General features: G+C 33.3%; 2 protein-coding genes across 2 annotated transcripts in view; one reads left to right on the top strand and one right to left on the bottom strand.

Annotated features, from left to right (window-relative positions):
* The first annotated feature begins 35 nt into the window (after positions 1 to 35).
* Positions 36 to 10,141, top strand: LOC140052209 (glutaryl-CoA dehydrogenase, mitochondrial-like). Its single transcript, XM_072097663.1, has 9 exons — positions 36 to 285; positions 1,614 to 1,775; positions 1,885 to 2,118; positions 2,269 to 2,398; positions 6,805 to 7,027; positions 7,635 to 7,738; positions 7,911 to 8,036; positions 8,699 to 8,859; positions 9,147 to 10,141. Exons 1-9 carry the CDS (start codon positions 129 to 131, stop codon positions 9,218 to 9,220), a joined length of 1,371 nt encoding a protein of 456 aa, XP_071953764.1. The 5' UTR covers positions 36 to 128; the 3' UTR covers positions 9,221 to 10,141.
* Positions 10,087 to 17,502, bottom strand: part of LOC140052208 (ubiquitin carboxyl-terminal hydrolase 24-like) — a 45,099-nt gene continuing 37,683 nt past the window's right edge. The window contains exons 47-51 of the mRNA XM_072097662.1: positions 16,264 to 16,388; positions 15,496 to 15,612; positions 14,846 to 14,984; positions 14,419 to 14,573; positions 10,087 to 12,845 (exon numbers count right to left, since the gene is read on the bottom strand). Of these exons, the coding sequence (XP_071953763.1) occupies positions 12,546 to 12,845; positions 14,419 to 14,573; positions 14,846 to 14,984; positions 15,496 to 15,612; positions 16,264 to 16,388 (836 nt within the window). The 3' untranslated portion in view covers positions 10,087 to 12,545. The remainder of the gene's footprint in view (positions 12,846 to 14,418; positions 14,574 to 14,845; positions 14,985 to 15,495; positions 15,613 to 16,263; positions 16,389 to 17,502) is intronic.

The following is a 17,502-nucleotide window of genomic DNA, read 5'->3' as shown; positions in this document are numbered from 1 at the left end:
TTTGAAATAGAATAATAGAAAGGTCAAGTGAGTAAGTGTGTGTCGTGTGTGTTTCTCAAACAAGATCATATATTATTCCAGTTCAAGTTGTGTCTTTTTACTGTGTGAACAGATAAAATTATTTTATAATGTTCATGAGGAAATTTATTAGTTATTGTTCACAATGCAATGTAATAAAATCACCAAATATTTCAATAGCTGCTGTTAATTCGCTACGAAATATTGGGACCAGTTCGGGTTTGAGATGGAATGGAAATGCCCAGCTGGCAAACACTGCTGAAGCTGGTGAGAAGAGATTTATATTTCAAGGCCTAGGGCCTAGGACTAGACTAGGTTAGGAGAAGGACAACTGACTGTGATGTGTGTCGAAACAAGGTCGACCATGCATCCTTTTAATATGTCTGTAGTATTTTTTTGTAAAAAAATTAATGGAAATTGTCCAAAACATGCTAATGCCCATAACAAGGGGGGATCGCCTATCTATGAGTGGTTCAAGAGTTATTTAACCAACAGATCCCAATTCACCGTGTATAACAATCATAAATCAACAACTAATATAATTCGATGCGGGGTTCCACAAGGGTCCATTTTGGGCCCATTATTATTTATAATTTATTTAAACGATATTGTTTCTATTTCCGATAATTTCTCATTTTATTTATACGCAGATGACACCAACATAGTAGTTTCTGATAAAAATATTAAACAACTCATTATGACAGTAAATCAAGAACTAAATAAAGTTTCCTCCTGGCTTAAATCTAATAAATTATCACTTAATATACTTAAAACAAATTACATTATGTTTAAAAATAAGCATAGTAGACGACAATATCACAATATTCAAATTATTATTGACAATACTACTATTTCACAGGTCTCTAATACTAAATTTTTAGGCATAATTATAGATGAAACACTAACATGGTTTAATCACACAGAATATATATCCAATATTATTTCTAAATATACTGGCATTTTATTAAGAACCAATGTACCTTAAGTTTATTTAAGAAGACATTTATTCACAGTTTATTATCAATGTATCAGTAATATTATGTTATATTATTTAATTAGTAGAGTAACATTATTTAAGTTTACTTAAACAATATGTGAGTGTATGTACATGTAAATCTATTACATTTTTTATCTAAAAGATGATATTCAGATTTTATTACCATGTACTAGTAAAATAAAAATAACTATATGTAATCTTCATGTTAACCTTCTTAAGAAGTAAGTTAAAAATTATCATTTTATGATCAAAAAGAAATATAATATCTAATTTTCTCCTTTATATAAATATATTATTTTATCCAAGGGGTTGCAAACACAAGTGTTCACATGTCTTGTTATGTATTGCACGTACCTTTGTCTTGTCTTTATGTTGTCTGTAATGTCACTGCACTAACGGGTGACCGGCTAACGAGCTTCGCTCTTACGGTTATCCATCCATATAAGTTGTTTGTCTTATGTTCATCAATTGAAATGGAAAATAAACTGAAACTGAAACTGATAATATTATCATTTTTAATGCCAATAATAATAATTAATAACAACAAACAACATTTTGAAGAATAAATAATAAACCGGTTTTCTTTAAAAATTTTCAGACAAACCTGTCAAAAAAGATAAATTTGTCCAGTTCAACTACAAAGATGCCTTGGATTTAGAATACAACTTAAGTGAAGAAGAAATTATGGTCCGGGATCAGTTCCGAGAATATTGCCAAGAAAAACTAATGCCTAGAGTACTTATGGCAAATAGAAATGAAAGTATGTGTATACCAATTTATTATCAAAATTTACTGTTGACAATCAATTTTACATAGCAAATCTAATTTTTATGTGAACTAAATAAAATGAAATATATTCTATACTCCAGTATTTGATCAAGAAATTATGCAAGAGTTGGGAAATATTGGAGTTCTGGGTCCAACCATCAAGGGTTTTGGGTGTGCTGGAGTGTCATCAGTAGCATATGGTCTCATCGCCCGCGAAATTGAACGAGTGGACAGTGGCTATCGGTCTGCTATGAGTGTACAATCTTCACTTGTTATGCATCCTATATACGCATATGGTACTGCAAGCCAACAAGAAAAATATCTTCCAAAGTTAGGTAATGTTATGTTTATTGTTAAAAAAAATAATGGTTGATGTCAAACTTAATTTTTTAATGAATAATAATTAGTACACAACAAGCCAATGCTTTAGGCTTGTGTACAGTGCATATATTTAAACTAAATTATTAAATCTGAATATCTACTAGCAAAGGGAGAGCTGATTGGATGTTTTGGGCTAACAGAACCAAATCATGGAAGTGATCCTGCAGGAATGGAGACGAAGGCACATTATAATGCAGCAAACAAAACATTTAAACTAAATGGTTCTAAATCATGGTAAATACCAATACTTATTTTATTTAAAAAAAAGTGAACTTGATATACATTTAATAGTAACAACTGCAGTAGAGCGTAACTACTATAAGTCAATGGAAAATCTTACCATGAGAAAGGTTCATTTTGTGTCATTTGAGGTAAAAAATAATGAAGGTTTAATTATTTTGTAATTAAATAACTGTGTGAAAATGTATTTACATTTATATTGGTATTAAATTAAAGCTAATTAAATTTGCAATTGAATGTATAAAGTTGTAAAATAATACAAACATTACTATTTTAGAAAATATAAAACAGATTGATATTTATAAAAAAAATAAAAAAGAAGAAGCAAAATACACTCTTTTTTGTAATACCTACATTCAATGCTTTAACAGCCAAACCCTATTCAGAGGACACCTCTGTCACTTATTTTTTATGTCCCAAATATGGTTCTCATGTATTTTTAATCAGTTGTTGGGAGGTTTGCATGGGGAATTCAATATGTTGATATAACATTCAGGGCCGTAGCCAGGATCTGTTGTCAAGGGGGGGTTCGCACACTAAGTATTTGGGTCACCCCCACCCCCATACCTACCCCCCCCCCCCCCTGGGGTGGGGCCTGAGGCGAAGCAAATTTTGTTAAATGACACCCCTAGATGGCCGGAAAAAACACTCTCATGCAGCATGCTACCAATGAGCAAAACGATCGTACTTGGACTCGTGGACTATTTATTTGTTGCCGTATGTTAGATGCACGTGCTCTGTGCGGAACCGCCAATTGTTTATCATTTACTCGATATTTTGTTTTGCGTTCAAGTTCAATGCGAACATACGTCTAGGAGAAGCCCCGAAAAAAGCACACTGGGTGAAGGCAAATGCAATTCTTATTATAGTATTTACAGCAATTTGTTGAGGAAATTAAATATGCCAATGTAAATAGGTGATATTGATACATTTGAGTACGTATCGGCTGGTGGTCTAGAAAAAAATAATCGGATGCCATAATGTGAACTACAGTACACGATACCATAGATATTATAGTGTAAAATATTAACATTCACTATAATCCTCTATGATACATTATACTTCATAGCCACACATAAATACTGATGTATGTCGGAAGGCTATATACTTTATGCATGCTGCCTGACTGCCAGTGATCTAAACAATTGGTACGCAGTTGTCTGGCGGTGTCCTTTGTACGAATCGTTCGTCCTGTTACATGCAGGGACCAAACATTTATTTTTCAGTTTAAAATCGGCAATTCATTTGCAACTCTTTACAGACTATATCGCTCGAAGTACGCTCATACAGGGAAGAAGGTACTGTATGAGTTATTCCGAACGAGTTTACGAAATTTTTTAATTTACGAACAACTTTTTGTACTGTGGGGCACGTATTTGGACGATTTTCGGAGATAGGGTGAGGTATTGGGCATGTCGGGGATGGGGGTTCGCAGTCGGTTAAGGGGAGTTTGCTGTAAAGGGGGGTTCGCCCGAACCATAAAAACCCCCCTGGCTACGGGCCTGACATTTGCGGTACACCACATATATTTAATTTTTTAAAGAACTGTTGAGTTTTTCGCGGTTCGATCAATAAACTTTGATCGTCCTCAGGAGTGAGAATTCTCACTCCTGTCATCGTCCAGAAACTCAACAGTTCCTTTCACAACTGAATATATTCATTCTTAATCAAGTTTGACAGTACCACAACATACATTATTTTGGGTCAGGTTAATCAGCTGTTCATTTATGGCTTATATAATTCTACTTTCATTTTTTGTTTCTGATATACTAAAAATACAATTTTTGGTCATGTTAGGATGCCAGATGTTATAGATTCTTGATTCAAAGATTGAGGCAAATATGCTATTTCCTGCCAAAGCTTACCATGTTTAAAAAATATTCAGTAGGGTGGGAGCTGACTCATTTTGTTTCCTTCTTACTTTCTAAAAATGATGTTTATATTGGAATATATATGTGTCCCAAAAAATTAAATACAAAAAAAAGTATTAAACTAGAAAGCCACTCCGAGAGTGCATACCTCCGCCTACTGTAAAATTCTCCTACATAAGATTTCTCCGGTAAAAAAAAAAATATATATATATATTTGTGTGTGTCTTAATGCTGTTTGTGATTTACGCTAATTTCACTACAAGCATGTGTATGCGAGTTTGGTGTAATGGTTATGTAACACTAACAAGCCTTTCAATTAACAATAGCTTCAGTTGACTAACAATAGAACAGCAACGCGAAAATCAAACGAGTGAATTTGAAAAGAAATAGGTTTTGTAAACTACTCGCATCAAAAAACGTGCACATTAAATCAAATTATGTTTTAAAATTACAAATCACAAATTATAACTCTTGCCTCTTGTTAAAAAATGAAGTTTTTTGGACAAGTAGTTCTCGAGAAAATTCAATTTGAGTTTACTTGTTACTTTAAGACTGCTCGCCGGCTTTTGAAAAATTCTGTCCTATCTTTTTAACACTAGCAGGTCTGAAAAGTATACTAAAAAGTGGTCCAGAATTGGGACCGTGGACCGAAATGGTCCCAAAATTTAATGGAATGGTCCTTGACCACATATCTATTTGTACATTCATTTTGGTAAAGACCTTGTAATTACTTTTTGAGTAATCCTGCTAACAAACAGACAAACAGACAGACAAACAAACACACGCGATCGATTACATATACCTCCTTGGCGGCGGAGGTAAATGACAATTTTCAAAGAGTGGGTGTTTGCTTTATAGAAACTCTACTAAGACACTTTCCTATGAAATAATCAAAGGATAATATATGTTTTAACACATAGCCAACTCCTATTAAAGGGACAATTTGTTTGGTCCTTAAGGTGTCCCCTTAATAGGGACACTACATTATATTAGCATGATTTAGTGATATAGAATGATTCAATTACTCAACAGGAGCCAAAAACATGTAGTATATTTTATAATACATTGCAAGCTTTGTTTTATTACATAATCTTCACTGTGCTGTTATTGTATAGGGTTTAGAAACTTAAAATATGAAAAGAAAATTCTTGCTCTAAATGAAAAGACTGTTATATATTTCTGTGTTATTTTTCAGTTCCTTCTTAGCTTTCTTTTTTTAGAACAAATTGTTGCTTATTTCATCTTCGTCCTGTTTTTTCGGATGTGACTCAGAGTCATACACAGTTGGATTTGTTTATTAGCAAGTTGGCGCCGTAGCTCCCTCATAGTCAATTAATTATTAATCTAATTCCATTAGGTCGAGGGTATTCCTAGAATTAGATTGTAGGTTGTGTAGCTGAAATTACTACTTTTTTGTTTTTTTTAATCTGAATATTATTTCAACTTTTAACCCGAAATTGTAATTTGTAGACATATAGATATTGAAATTTTGTAATGCATTCTAATATAATTACATCTGACTCATGTGTACTTTTTAAAGAACCTAGTACATCTTTCGAGACAAGTATAGGGTTGCCCTGGTGTACTAGTATACACACAGCCACTTTTACACACAGACAGTTATCATAACTCAGCATAGGCTGTTTAGTGTCACCCTCTAGAAAGAAAGGTTGAATAAATAAAATAAACATTTTTTATTACTCGACTAAAATGTTTAAAACATTCTGTTTTTTTTAGATAAAACCTCATTAAAATAGTTTATTTACTGATATACTGTAGACCTTGATTGCAAAAATACAACATGTAATTGGACTTGTCAGAAAAAGGAAATCGGTTTTATTGTAACTGTAAGAAAAACATGTTGTTATGTACACAAGTGAATGAATTTTCCACTAAATTAAGTTTACCATTTAAACCTAAGCATTTTGATCATAAAATTAGGTCAAGTTTTAATGTAAAAATTTAAGAACGTTACCTAGAACTATACAGATGAGGGGTAATACAGAATGCAATTTAATCAGCTGGCTAATTGCCAGTATAACCTGTGGCAGGTCTGTAAAACCGCCCAGTAACTGGCCCATCTGACATTTTTCACAACAAACATAATATATGGCTAGTTAATTTAACTGGATTATCCATATGATCTCGCCATAATTTGGATGTGAACGCTCAATTATGTCCAGATAATGTTTTAGGTTAACCAATTAGCCTAGTTGTTTAGCAACTGTTTGGTCTTCATTGCCTTTTATATCTCTGTCTTGTACTTGGCAGAAATTGAATATATTGCTGGGTAATTATTGCACAATTATGTTTATTACCAACCTAATACACCCAAATATTAAGGTCTATTGATCAATTCCAATCTTAATAAGTTAATTTCTAAAGGTTGAAAGCACAGCAAACTATAGTTTCAAAGTATTTGTTTTTATTAAAACAGTGATAATATCAGTAAGAACTATATTGTAATCAAAAAAACAAATAAAAATTTAATTGTTAAATACAAATAAGAAATATACATTTTCATTTCAGGATTACAAACTCACCAATTGCTGATGTTTTTATCGTCTGGGCTAGAAATGTTGATGAAGGTGGTGCATTAAGAGGATTTATTCTAGAGAAAGGTATGAAAGGGCTAACAGCCCCAAAGATTGAGGGAAAGTTTTCACTTCGAGCATCCATAACAGGACAGATTGTAATGGAAGATGTAGAGATACCAGAGGAAAATCTATTGCCAAATGCCAAAGGTTTAGGGGTGAGATTGAACTACTCTATTTGTAACTTCATTAATAAAAGGAATAGGCATATATTCGATTTAATGGTTTTGAGATAATGATCAGCAGATGTAGCTCTCAAACTCCTCTCTGTTCATATGCAAACAGGGAGAGCAGATCACTGTGAGGTGTTTGCAAGTGGCCAATCAAATTCTATTGATACCCTGCAATTATAAAAAGGAGCTTAAGAGAAGATTTATTAGTTTATTATTAAAAGTTGATGGTGCCTAGATTTATATACTTGTTTGTTAGAAATATGGCTGGTTGTATGTATTCACAATAATTGATTTAAAGTCTTAAGCTCTGTCTACAATATCAAACTAGTTTTTAAAAAAAAGTGTGATTTGCCAAAATGTGGTAGTGATATTTTTAAATATGGTAGTGATATGACATTATCATGTCCATATGGGCATATATCACATTTTTTTTGTATAAAGTTTTATAGTGTAGACAGAGCTTTAATAGTTAATTGCATATCAGGGTTACTGTGTTGATTATTTAAGATAGAGTTTCTCTAATTTCACAGTATTAATTTTGAGTGGTGAATCTCACTTGTTAAAATTTAATGTCTTATATTTCTATATTTAGGGACCGTTTGGCTGCTTAAATAATGCACGTTATGGTATAGCATGGGGTGCACTGGGAGCTGCTGAGTTTTGCTTGGAAACTGCTAGGCAATACACATTAGACAGGTACACCATTTATAGGTCTCCATTTCACTACTGTTCAATTGTATTCTATGTTAACGTTTAAAATTGTCATACATTAATGGAAATTGTTAATTTGATAGTAAAATACACATCATATGTTATATATTATTATATTGAGTTTATGAGTGTTTATTTTTTTAATGTTTTATTATAGACACCAATTTGGCGTTCCTCTAGCTCGAAATCAACTAATGCAAAAGAAATTTGCAGACATGTTAACAGAAATCTCTATTGGCTTACAAGCATGTTTACAAGTGGGAAGACTCAAAGACCAAGGGAAGTAAGTAACAAAAGTGAAATGTTGGTAGGAGAAGTTGATTAATAGACAAGATTAAAACTGAAAGTATAGACGACTTTTATGAGTAATATTCTGTTTCTTGTCCTATATCATCAGCAGCAGTTAAACTATATATTGAGTTATTTGTGGATATGAGCATTCCATGGCATGCAATATTACCCTTGTAAACTATATTGCCTGTACACAGTGGAAACCTGACTGGGGCATGCATACACACCAGGAAGTTTCAGGGAGTTGAGGCCTGCACATATCAGGGGGTTTCAGAGAGTTGAGGCCTCCACATACCAGGGGGTTTCAGAGAGTTGAGGCCTGCACATACCAGGGGGTTTCAGAGAGTTGAGGCCTGCACATACCAGGGAGTTGAGACCTGCACATACCAGGGAGTTGAGGCCTGCACACACCAGGGAGTTGAGGCCTGCACACACCAGGGAGTTGAGGCCTGCACACACCAGGGAGTTGAGGCCTGCACATACCAGGGAATTAAGGCCTGCAAACACCAGGGAGTTGAGGCCTGCACACACCAGGGAGTTGAGGCCTGCACATACCAGGGAGTTGAGGCCTGCACACACCAGGGAATTGACGCCTGTACACACTGTTCACTGTCATATAAGTTTTCATTTTATTTTATTTTCCCATAATGTCAGGATTGCTCCAGAAATGATCTCGATGATTAAGAGGAACTCTTGTGGCAAATCGCTGGAGATTGCTAGGATGGCACGGGATATGCTGGGAGGTAATGGAATAGCGGATGAGTATCATGTTATAAGGCATGTCATGAATCTGGAAGCAGTCAACACATATGAAGGTAACTATTGATAGTATGATTGTATTTGTATTGCAACACACAAGTAAGGCTGTGTCTATACTATCAAACTAGTTTGATGTGCCCAAATATGGTAGTGATATGACATCATCATGTCCATATATGGGCGCATACATTTTTATGGTGTAGACAGAGCTTTACATAGTTTCCTTTTGGAAACACATATGTGTACCACATGTCTGACTTTACTACATTATTTTCCTTACCATAAATTGTGTGGTAATTGTGTAAAGAGTTATTACAAAATGTTATTTATCTATCTTTTATAGGAACACATGACATCCATGCATTGATCTTAGGGCGTGGCATTACTGGTCTACAGTCATTCACTGTCAACAACTGAACACAGGAAGGAAATTGGGTGGAATATCTTAAATATGCTTTAATGTCTACACTATCAAACTTTATGTGACAAAAAAATGTGATGTGCCCATATGGACATAATGATGTCATATTTGGGCATATCACAACCATATTTGGGCACATCATAATATTTTTTGGTTTTGATAGAGCTTTCGGCTGGGTGGTAGACACAAATTCACACAGCACATTACAGTACATCCATGCTAAGTTATCATCTCATCAATGAGGTGTATTCCATTCTACAGTATTAAATTATTAAACAGCATGAATATGTGTAACACATTTTCTACAGTTATATAGTCTTAGTGTATATTTTAAAATGTATATTTGCCAGTGAAACACAGAAAGGTGGAATATTTAACCAATATTATTTTTTTTTTGCTGTGCTGAGGTTGCCAACCTAACATAGTACTGTTTCATTCATGATTCGTTTTACTGTACCTGGCTATGCTAGCATACTTAAAAACAAGAACAGGGTTAAGCACATTCTGATGTCAGACAGGTTTATTTTATAACCTAGTCCTATTTAACATAGACACTTCCCTGGTTAAGTCTTGTTTATACAAACATTAATTTTATTTGCAGTGGTAGTCACAAAACATATCTGTTATCAATATTGGCTGTTATCTAAATCATGTTAAAGATTATATAGTTTTATCAATATACAAAAAATATTTTTAGATCATCAAACATTTGTGGTGTTACTGTAGATAAAAAACAAATCTGACATTTGTAAACTGTTTGTTATAATAGTGATGATAACGTAATTTATAGGCATATTAGTGTTAGATATTAAAACGTTAATATGATAAATTATTTTAAATATCAAAATGCTTTACAGGGTGGTTTATTGTACAGTAAATGAAACATTAAAATCTGTGAATTCACTAACATTACTTTATGTCCTGTAATTTGTATGTAAATTTTATTGTGGTTGGAAAGTGGGTGGTGTGGGGATATGGTGGATCTCCCACCTCAAATATGAAACACATGTACATAGTAATGTGTGGGAGAGAGAGAGAGAGAGTGTATAAGTTTTGTCTACATTATCAAACTAGTTTTACAATATATGGGCACATTACATTTTGTCTCATAAAGTTTGATAGTATAGACACTGCTTAAGAGACAGCATGGCCTGACCACAAATTCAACCAAAAACAACAAATTAAAAGTTTTATGTTTTTTATTACTTTCTTATTGTTCCTCAAACTTGGTACTGTTAACCTTTATAATCAGAACCCACTGGTAGGAAATAATTGTATACAATGTAACTTGTAGAAATATACAAAAATCGCTGTGTCAATGGCACCTTCTAAATTGTCTAAGAGTATACATATTGAATCACATCTATTGATGTAAGCACTTTCTAAGTTCATTGGAGAAAGGCACTTTGAGATCAGAAATACTGCATGATAAAGAAGTGAAGATTATTAAAATTTACAGTATCATCTCCCCAATTATGATCTATTTTTAGACAATTTGTGGTACCGAAGTTGTTGATATTAATAATAATTTGGCTTAAGTTAAAAAAGTACATAATTTTTCAGGACCAAGTGTAAGACAGGAGTCCAGTTAGATTATCTGCTCTACAGCTCTGTCCACACTATAAAATGTTATTGTGGTGTGCCCAAATATGGACATGATGATGTTATATCACTACCATATTTGGACACATCACTACCATATAACATTGGGCACATCACCCGTACTCCATGTTGTAATGTTTCCCAACATAATATTAAATGGGAGATGTTGATGTACAAAAACAAATTAGCAGGTAAAAAATACATTACTACACATGTACACCTGTACAATAATTGCATAATATCTATCACTTCAATAATTACTTGAAATAACTTTTGCTTGTATCTGTGTAATAATAATAATTTCTCCATGTTATAGACTAACATTTGCACTCCATAAACAATAAATAATCTTTTTTCACACTAATTAAAAATGATTTTCACAATTTAAAATTATTACAAATATGTACTGTTTTATAAATTATATTACGTAGAACTATAAAGAAAAGAATAAGCATACATTATTGTATGTAAAATAAGAGATGTTTTCAGTTAATGTAACTACATCTAGTTATTGCTGTTTAAAAAATAATTTATCATAGATTGTATACATTAAAAAGTGTAAATTAATAGAGAATATTATATCATTGTTAAAGTACTGAAAGGACGATGGCATGGTGCATGAAATTTACATAGGATACCAGTAAAATTTCCAAAAATAGAACAACCAAAGAGCGTTAGAATAGATCTAAAATAAGCGAGGGTTTAAGGCTAAAAAGTTAACTCAAAATGTGGCAAACATATCAACCAATCACAACATTGCAAATTTGCCACAAAGCACTATGGAAAACGGGAGTGTAGAACCACATACTGTATTCTTGTTATTGGAATTCTCAAAACAGGGTAAATCTATCAAAACTGCATTGTATGTTACAAACTAAATATATAATAATTTATGTTGTCCTCTTGTATACTTTCTAAAATCTTTACTTAGCAAGGTCTATATAACTCTGGCTTTTGGCTGATATCTTAATCCTCAAAACCTTTAACTAAACTGAATATATCCAAGCTGGCTGTAATCACCATTCACACTTAGGCTAAGGGAAATAATTACGCTTAATATTAATATTAAAAATATTTCCCTATATAAATGAATACTATTTTAAGGAAATTCCTAAATATTTATTGACTTGAGTGAAAAGGAAATATCTTAAAGTATGATTGGTGACTACAGCAACAAAAAAACCATTATCTCTCTTTGATATTAAGCTTTATCTACACTATCAAACTTTATGACAAAAAAATGTGATGTGCCCATATATGGACATGTCGACATATCACTACCATATTTAAGCATATCACTACCATATTTAGGGATATCACACCCTTTTTGTCAAACTAGCTTAATAGTGTAGACAGAGTTGTATGTCTTTCATTCTGTATATGTCAATCACCATTCTTGGTGCCATACCAGATGAAAGAACTCGATAGTACTAATAAAATGGCATACTGCAACATCTTCAATTTTAGATACCATCCTTTTCTTCATTCATGTTCTTGATATCAGATGTGGAGATAGATATTGCTGGTACTTTAATACAATATAGCTACATTCACATTTGTTTCTTATCAAAGAATGTAAAAAAGCGTCGTCATTCAATCCTGTATATGATTTTTTCCATTATTTAACAACACAACGCCCTCTTCTGATTCAATCTACAGTACATGGTTGATATCTTGATGACGGTTTGCATGTTCCCGATATAAACTTGATAAACTTTATCATGTATCAATTTCATCTAGGCCTAAGCTGTTCTCCTCACTTGTTGTGTTAGTGACATTATCAGAGTTTTCACTAGTTTCCATACTTGTCTCTTGTTTTGAAGTATCTATACTTTGATTTGAAGTATCTATACTAACATCTTTATCATCTTTATTTTCTTCTTCATCTTCTGTGTTTAATTGTTCAAAGAGGGCAGTGGCTTCTGCTAGAGTATCCTGAGCGCTCATCGTCCTTTGGAATGTTCTACCTGTGGATGATTCGTTTGAGGTATGTTGCGGTGTCCATGAATGTTCGTTCATCTATCAAATACAAATGAAATATTATTCTAGTGTGGGAAACCGGAAGTACCGATAGGGGGATCTACTGTAATCATTCAGGGGTAATGGACATATATATATAGAAGTTAGAGCGTCATGTATATGCACACGTATCTGTGTCACAACATGTATACGGATACGTTTGAATTTATAGCATTTTTCATTTTTTCTCCACATTTTATGTACCGTTAAGAGGGTTATATTACATAGCCTATGTAAATACGCGAACGCGATTGGTTGAAACTGCATCACATGACTACCGCTGCGAGGATCGTAAATCGTATATATCCTCGAGAACGATGATATTGACTGTGTAATTTTCGCGTAATAATCGTGTCCCCTGTCATTAATCATATAAATTCTCGAGTACGATGATATTGACTGTGTAATTTTCGTGTGCAACACTCGCGTTTGCCGATAAATAAACAAAAGTCATCTACTGATCTTGAACTTGCGATGCAATTGTCACTCCATCACAAGACAACGTTTCACCCGCTGCGCCACGAAACTTGCTTGAAGTAATTAATCTTCTAAACTATTTAAGCTATGCATACATAGCGCCCTCATTTGTTATTAGTCCACCCTAAATGTGATGAAACACAGTTTGTGATTGGTCAATACTCACGGTAGTAACCTAGTAACTAGTACGCGCTGAATATCCGGTGATTCGGCTCCTCCTCGAAGATCGAGAAGAAGACGAATTGTTTATTCGGCCTACCTGATTATAATATTAATATTAATAGGCTTATTGATGGAAATTCTCCTGTTAATTTAAACGACCTAGGCCTAAGTGAATATTTTATTGCCAAGGAATCATTAATTAGTAATTATCTGTATATTATTCTTCGCAAGGTAAGGTGTCTAGGCAGGCTTGTTTAAATACAATACAAATACTATAGGAGGCCTAGCCTAGCTTCACCCAACCCAGCAGACTTGTTCTTGGCTATATAATATAACAGATATTGCCTTTTATATCGGTTAAATATAAGATTTGACATCCCCTCGGGAATGATATTAAGTTCTCGGGGAATATATATTTCCCTCAGCTGGCACTTCAGGAAATATATATTCCCTCGAACTTAATATCATTCCCTCGGGGATGTCAAATCTTATATTTAACCTCTAAGCAGTCAATATCTGTATAATACTAGTAGGTGGTAGGCGTGTCTAGCATAAGCGTTTCTAGCGTAGACTATGCATATCCAACATTTTTAAATCTTTTGTCGTTTTCTTAAACAATTTTTATACTACAACTCTGTCTGAATTTTCTTTAATAAGTTAGGTTTTGCTGGTGAAATGTGATCTGTGCCACATTTAGAAACTTAATTTCCAATGACTAAAACGTGTGAAAAGCTTTTCGCATATCTAAAAGCATCAAATCATTATCACGTACAGTATTGATGTCACACTACACAAAATGTGTCACGTAGTATGCGAAATTTACAAATACGTATACGGAGGTTGCCCAAACTGCCTACAATATTACTTTTCTTTATTAACAGTTTCCCCCCACCCCCCCAAATAAATTTAGAAATAAAAATTTAAAATAGTTTACCTTTTTCTTGAGCCAGATGATGGCCCACTGCCATTTAGCCATAATGGACACCAAGTAGTCCTTAGCAACTGGGCATTTGTTTGCTAAAGTTACCAGAAACTTAATGCATTGGTAACTACGACGACTGTCTGTTGTGTTATATTTCTGAATAATATCTACAAGCAATAAGACATTTTAAAATGTTTAGTTTGTTTTATTTTATTTTGAATGTGGTTTTAATATCATTTTTTAAACAATAAGTGTCAGAACAATTTTGGGTGAATTTTATCTCCATTGCTCGTCAGTACACTTGAGAACTAGTGCTGTTCCACTGTAGCAAACTGAGGGTGTCAAAGACAATTTCTCCAATTCTTGTAAAATTTATATATATTTTTTCAATTTATTGTATTTAGCTCAATTATAAGTAACTAAACAAACAAACACAAACCTAATAGACCATCACTGTCATGACCTTCGACACACAGTTTTAACCTCTGTAATTGCAGTTGATCTTTGACCTGTAGTAGTTCCAGTAGTAGACTACACATTGACCTTAGGTCATGTGAAGGAGCTGTTATGATTTGACACTGTAAACATGTACAAAAAAAGTATTAAAGCAACTAAGTAAAAGTAGCACAAATTATTAATTTTTCCAATTCTATTTCATTGTGATTATACTATTTGTTAATTTTGTATATAGAAAAGACAGACTTTAAACTGTATACTTAGTAGAATCAATAATATATAGAATAGAGCCTCTATTAAGGGGACACATTCTGGACCCAGTGTCCTCTTAATAGTGTAGAGCCTCTATTAAGGGGACACATTCTGGACCCAGTGTCCTCTTAATAGTGTAGAGCCTCTATTAAGGGGACACATTCTGGACCCAGTGTCCTCTTAATGGTGTAGAGCCTCTATTAAGGGGACACATTCTGGACCCAGTGTCCTCTTAATAGTGTAGTCTCTTGAATAGGGGGTTGGGCGTGGTGTTAACAAATATATTTAGCATTTCTTTCACAGCACTTGTAACCCTGAATAATGGTGTAACCTTCATAGGGGTGTCCCAAAGAAAGGTACTATTGTATATGATTTTTTTACCTGGATAGCCTCTAGAACATCTTGGCTGAAGACAGCATTGCAATAACTGCAATACAGCAACATGTTGATGACGGATGCAGTGGTTCCAGGGGTCATCTCACGACAAGCTGCTACAGCCTAAAAATGAAGGAATTATTCAGTTATACTTACTACGTCTACATGGTATAAAAAAAGGCGAGACCTGTGTTCATTCTAAACATGGGGAATGAGCTGTTAAGATGTCATTGTAATAAGCCTAGACATTATGTGGTAAGGTGGCCAGTTCCTTTCCACGCCACTTTATGCTCCCTAGTATTTTTTTTAACCAGGTACTCATTTATACATAAACGGACAGGGAGTTGTTCGTATCAGGAATTGAACCCAGGTCTGTCAAGTGTTTTAATCACTCGGCTACCCTACTTATCCTCATGGTATACCTGAATCTAATTTCCAAAATGTCTTGGACCATTGTAATATGCCTTTTGATGATGGCACTGTTTCTGTTTCAACTATTTCTATCAAGGAGGATTTAAACAATACAATTGATGTAGTAACCATATGGTTAAAAGATATTAATAATGTAAAGCACTGTCTACACTATCAAACTTGTTGATGACAAACAAATGTGATCATATATAGACATGATGATGTCATATCACTACCATATTTAAGAATATCACAACCATATTTAAACATATCTTACCATATATGGGTACACCACACTTTTTTGTCACATAAAGTTTGATAGTGTAGACAAAGCTTGTAATGATATATTGACATAAACCTTACCTCTTTGATGTACCTGCGACCTTCAGGAGCAAACAGAATGTTCTTGACATCTTCAGGTGTTTGTAAAGGTGTCTCTAAATCATGGATAGGCAGGATATTTGGATGTTTGTCATCAGAACATTCATCTATAAAAAAGTATACACAACTAGATTTTAATTTATGCACATATTTATACAAATAATATTAAACTAGCAGTAACCAGCGCTCTGACGGTCTTTTCTGCCTTAATATGTGGCTATATACTTTGCATTTATAAAAAAAGATAAAAGTACTTTGACAAATTATCAAAATAAAAAATTGTATTAAGAATAAAATTCTGAACTATTTTATGGCCATTAATTTTGTTATACACTATCCCTTCACTTTAAAATATCTGTAAGCTAAAAAGTAAAAGCAATACTGGATATGAAACTTTAGATTTTACTTTTTACTGTTCAGACTTTACGAAAATAAAAGACGCTAAACAAAAATTGTGCTGTGTGAATTAGTTAGATGATGCACACAAACACTAATGAAAGTATTTTGGGTATTTTTTTTGGTGTATTCATTATTTGATACATACAATAAAAAAGTGAACATAAATTGAATGAACAACACATTGCTGCGGAAACACAAATTGTTAAATTTTAAGTTTTTTTTCATTTACATTTTTTTTATTTCATTTTGCAATTGTTTTTCTTTGGGAGATTTGTTACCTATTTGCTACTTTTGTAATAAGTGTGGTCTAGCAGTAACCCATGGGATGATTAAGTATTATAAAAGCGCAACACTGGATATTGGACTTTGTGCTGTGTGAATATTAATCTAGGGTGCACATTAGAAAGTGACATCTGTTAATCAGTCGGCAGATTAAAACAGTTTAATAAAAAATATAAATATGAATTAAGTTATAGAATTAAGATGTGATATTAAAACGGACAAAAAGTGAACTCACTAACTTGAAATTAGATGATGCAATTTTAGCGCGAGGTTTGGTATCTTTTTTGCTACTTTTGTAATTACATTGTGGTTTAGATTTTTTTCTTTAAGCGGAGATACTTATTATTTACACATATCAGGGATTCGAACTCGAACCTACTAAGCATTAATTTCAATGGCCACAGCGTTGTACTCACTGAGCCAAACCGTGAATTACAAAACACATTCTTTTCCAAAGGATAGGTGTAACTAATTAAAACTTCAACTTCAGTCGATACGGTTGGGCGGATGCCAAGACTACACACCGTTTTAACTTGGTGG

Source organism: Antedon mediterranea, chromosome 6 (assembly GCF_964355755.1).
Source record: "Antedon mediterranea chromosome 6, ecAntMedi1.1, whole genome shotgun sequence".
NCBI classification, from domain to species: domain Eukaryota; kingdom Metazoa; phylum Echinodermata; class Crinoidea; order Comatulida; family Antedonidae; genus Antedon; species Antedon mediterranea.
Note: the sequence above shows the minus strand (reverse complement) of the source record. Positions and strands in the feature narration are given on the sequence as shown.